We start from the raw sequence: 4,624 nt of genomic DNA on the forward strand, positions 1-4,624 counted from the left end.
AGCTGGCCCAACCCCTGCTCCAGCTATCACCGAAACGGCTCAACAAATCTTCCATTCATGTTTTTTTTTTTCTCTCTCTCGTTTTTTTTTTTTTTTTTTTGCAGTTGTTGTTCCAATAGTACGAATTGCGTTTGTTGGGTGGGATAACAGGCTCCACCGTTTAGGCAGAGCGCGATTGAGGGCCATAAAAGTTCGTACGACATGCTCGCGGTGACTCCCCAAGAATGGTCTCCCCGATTCTTTGCTCGGGATGTTGTTGTAAAATCTGTTTTGTTTGTTTGATTGTTTATAGCTACCCTCAAGGCGTTGGGTAAACGTACCCATCCGCTAACAAACAGTCATTCGCGCCACATATTGTAACATAATAGAAGAGTGACAAGCAGTGACATCATCTTTCATATTATTTGATACGAGGTGACCATGCCATTAAGCTAGCTGCTGCCGTTGTGGTTGTAATTGCCAGACCAGAAAACTAGGAAACCTATCAGTCTGTTTCCCTGTTCGAAACACCTGCACCCTTCTTCAAACACTTGCAGACCTTTGTGTTTGTATTTGTAATGCACGTTGGTCGAAATAAAGTAAAGAATTACATTTATTTTTCATGCCATAAGTGTGTTTTAAGCACGATAATTAACATTTTCGAGTGGTCCCGAAAGACGGCTGGGGACGAGACTACAGCTTTATTCGAGAACGGTTTCTCGAGGAGCGCCTTGGCGGAGGAATCCCCGAAGCGGGTTCATGAAACGCATGGGCTCTTCGAGTGGAGCAGCGCCACTTTCCTCCACTCGTTGGAGTCGAGGCGGAGCGTCGAGTCGAGGCTTGTTCAAGAATACGGCGGTAAGATGTTAGGGATGGGGTATCGGTCGGGCACCGTAGCGCGGTTTAAGGCACGGTAATCACCGCAAGGGCGCCAGTCTCCCGTCTTCTTGGGCACCATATGGAGTGGGGATGCCCAGCTGCTGCTTGACGGTCGGATAATGCCAAGCTCGAGCATATGCTCGAATTCAGCCTTAGCGATGGAGAACTTTTCGGGAGCCAAGCGACGCGGGCGAAAGTGAACGGGCGGGCCTTGAGTGACAACGTGGTGTACGACGTCGTGCTTGACCGGGCGAGTCCAGTCGGGGGGCTTGGTGAGCTCAGGGAAGTCTTCCAGAATATGGGAGTAGGGCGACGCCGGCGCACAGTAAGAAAGGCTGTGGCAGGGTGGAATGCGATGCCGGATGCCGTGAACCTGAAGATGGGTGGTGGCGTCGATAAGGCGTTTCCGAGCGACGTCAACGAGGAGTCCGAAGTGCGTGAGAAAGTCAGCACCAATTATGGCCTGGGAGACATCGGCTACGTGAAAAATCCATCGGAAGTCTCGTCGTAGGCCCAGGTTCAAAGTGAGGGACTGCTGGCCAAATACCGGGATGGTGGTGGAGTTGGCGGCGCGTAGGGTGAAACACGGTTGTCGGCTGCGATGGGCTTTGCTAGCGGGCATAACGCTGACATCGGCACCGGTATCTATGAGAAAGTGTCTGCCTGACACACGGTCTACAACGTAGAAAAGGCGACTTTCGAGTTGACCCGGTGCACTTGTCGCCATTAGTGACTGGGCGGGGCGTTTCCCGACCACGAGCAGGGTTGGAAACAGTGCCGGGCCTCGGCGCCAAACCGCTGGTGGTACCAGCACATGCCGTTGGACCGAGGGCTTGGGCTGCGCCGGCCGCGAGGGGTGAGCGATCGTCGGCGGAAGCGCCGGGGGCTTGGCGAACGGCTCCGCGCTGCCAGTGTCGCGACAAGGTGGGTTAGGTTGTTCACCTGCTGCGTCAAGCTTTCAATGGCGGCCATGTGCTGAGAGGTGTCTTGCGTTGGTGCGGGGGTAGACACTTGCGAAACGGCTGAAGGTGTGGGCTCTGGGAAAGAAGGGTGTGGTGTCTCCACATGCATTACGGAGGGTGACGGAATAGCAACCTCCATTACAGCATCGGCGAGGGTGGCGAGTTCGTCCGTTGAAAGGTTTGTCGTAGTGGCTAGGACCATCTGCACATTTCTCGGAAGTCTTTGCAGAAAGAGTTCTCTGAGGAAGCTGTCACTTGTGGAAGCAGCTCCGTCACCGAGCAATTGCTTCATGCGCCGTAACAGCTGCGTGGGGCGTCTGTCCCCGAGCTCCTCCGCAGACAGAAGCTGCTGAAGACGTGCGCGGTCGGAGCAGGTCGTTCGCTTGAGAAGTGCGGACTTCAGCTTGTCGTACGGGCAATCCGCGGGTGGTGAAGCGATGACATCGTAGACCTCGTCGGCGGCGGATGGAGAGAGCGCTGCGATGACGTAATAGAATTTCGTGATCTGAGCTGTGATGCCGGACAGATGAAATTGGGCCTCGGCCTGAATAAACCAGGTGGCTGGGTTCCGGTCCCAAAACGGTGGAAGTTTAACGCTAACGGCGGTCACGGAAGTGGGCTGTTGTACCATGCTGGGGGTACCGGGAGTCGTGGTGACGTGGCCGTCCCCTGTAGACATGGTGAATAGCGTGGAACGTCATCACGTTCGGGTCACCAATTGTTGGAATTAGAGGAGACAGGAAGCAGTAGTCCGTTTGTCTCGGTTACCAGATTCCAACTGGCCCGAGGAGGTTTATTTACTCGAGCCACGGGCAGGTGCTGGATGTCAGGGACTGGCGATGCGGCTGCTACAGGTACATGCAATCCAGGAACGTCTCCAGGAGGTGCTGAGACATAGCCTCAGAATTGGACACACATATTTGTCGCACGGCCCCCTACTTCGTGGAGAGGAGCACCGTGGTGCACCCATTGTAACGAGCAACTCTCCATCCTCCGCATTCTTATCACATGCCCACAACACGAACCTCATCGCCAGTGCTACTTCACTGAGTGCTACAAGAATTGTACACCTCTTCACCCAGCACTCTTGTTGGGTGATGAGCCAATCATTCCTTTTGATAATGTCCTGAACTTTTTCAGGGACATAGGCGAGCTTGGGAGCCTATAACGTTTTAGTTACTTTCCTCAAAAGAACTTTACATACACTTCTTTTAGTTACATCAGCATATTTTTAGGTTGAATTTCATTCACTTTATTCTTATAACTTAATTCATCTGTGTTCATAACCATGTTTGGCGCATTATGACTTTTGTAGTAGCTGCGCCAGAAAAACCCTAATCATCATCACCGAGTGTTCGTCCTGTGTTTCTGTTCATGCAGTTATCACTGGACAGCGTCCAACGTTTTACATCCACGACGATCCCACGGTAAGCCCTTTAAATCGAATCGTACAGATAGTTTATAACATCTCCATTGTTTATAACACTGGCATTTTCGACGTAGCTCTGCGATATGGTATGCGTATCTAGCAAATGTCTTGTTAATATATAGCTCATTGTATTTGTTCATTATATTAATTGTGTTGTTGCATTAACTCTATTAATGTGTATTGTATCGTTCTAATAACTGCATTCATAATCGAGTATGTACTACGCTTTTTTTTGTCTATCTATTGTGCTGTATGTGGTGCACAATATCATGCTCCACCAATACCTCATGTTGTTCATGGGCACCTCAGTAAAGACCTCAAATGATCACTAATCAGATGGACATTTTGAAGCGATCATCTTTGTAGCCCCCTTTATAATACCAAGAAAACATCACACACAGGTAAAAGTTAACATGGGGAATTTAGGGCAATGTTTTAAAGTAGCACAGAAGTCATTTTTAACACCCCGTTTTTATTCTGTAAATCTGTTAAGTATGCCAAAAAATGCACAATGAGAAGCAGTTTACTCCACAGGGTCATAATTATCGCAGAAATTGAATTTAAAGTACGCCGCAAAAAGCGACCGCGCCCAACGGTGGCGGAGAGCATTACCAGGCTGTGACGTTGCGCTGACGCTACACCGTCTGCGCTCGCTGATTAGTTGAGAGTGTCGTCTGCTAGTCAGCTGTTCAGGGCTCTGAAGAAGCATTGCACACAGGTAGACTCTGGGGGGACAATGAAATCCTCCATGCGCACGGTCACCCTTTCAATTCTTAATCTCCTCCTGGGGAACATGTTTATGGTCTACAAAAGGAGAAAGGTGTCACACAAAAGAAGAAAAAGACTTGCGCTGACTTCAACTGCCCGCGCAGACGGTATGACGTCATCGGTCGTCTTTCTCCTCGTTGTTACACGCCGTGGGGCGAGTTGAGAGTGAACGAGCGCGCCTGTGTTTGTGTTCGTCATTTTTTTTAGAGAAAAAAAAACTGCATGCATCAAATCCGTTTGTTCTGTTCGGCAAATTGACGCACATATTTTTAGGAGATGTCTTGAACTGAAAATATTTCGTATGGCCATCTGTACTCCTTTAAGCATGTAGTGGTAAACGTGACCGCGAATGTCTTTTATAACACGAACCTATTGTAAGGGCTTCGCCACAAGTATGTGCACCTGCAATCATTGGAAGGAAAAATGTGTCATCAAAAATTACTTCCGGATCGATTAAACAGCCACTGATGTGTACTCCTGTGCTAGTAATAGGCAGTTTTAGCACACCGTTAGTAAAGTTATCGCGCCTATCGGAGCCAATCGCAGATGTGTGTGACTCAGAATCTTATCCGCTGATTGGTTTCGGGCTGATACGGTTCGACCCAAG

The 4,624-nt window shown here is 49.6% G+C and overlaps 1 protein-coding gene across 1 annotated transcript; it reads right to left on the minus strand.

Moving 5' to 3' along the window:
• Nucleotides 1-1,584: 1,584 nt before the first annotated feature.
• Nucleotides 1,585-2,499, minus strand: LOC135384779 (uncharacterized). The gene has a single exon (XM_064613964.1). It carries the CDS (start codon nt 2,497-2,499, stop codon nt 1,585-1,587), a length of 915 nt encoding a protein of 304 aa, XP_064470034.1.
• Nucleotides 2,500-4,624: the final 2,125 nt, after the last annotated feature.

The sequence above is a fragment of the Ornithodoros turicata genome, chromosome 2 (genome assembly GCF_037126465.1).
Source record: "Ornithodoros turicata isolate Travis chromosome 2, ASM3712646v1, whole genome shotgun sequence".
Classification (NCBI taxonomy): Eukaryota; Metazoa; Arthropoda; class Arachnida; order Ixodida; family Argasidae; genus Ornithodoros; species Ornithodoros turicata.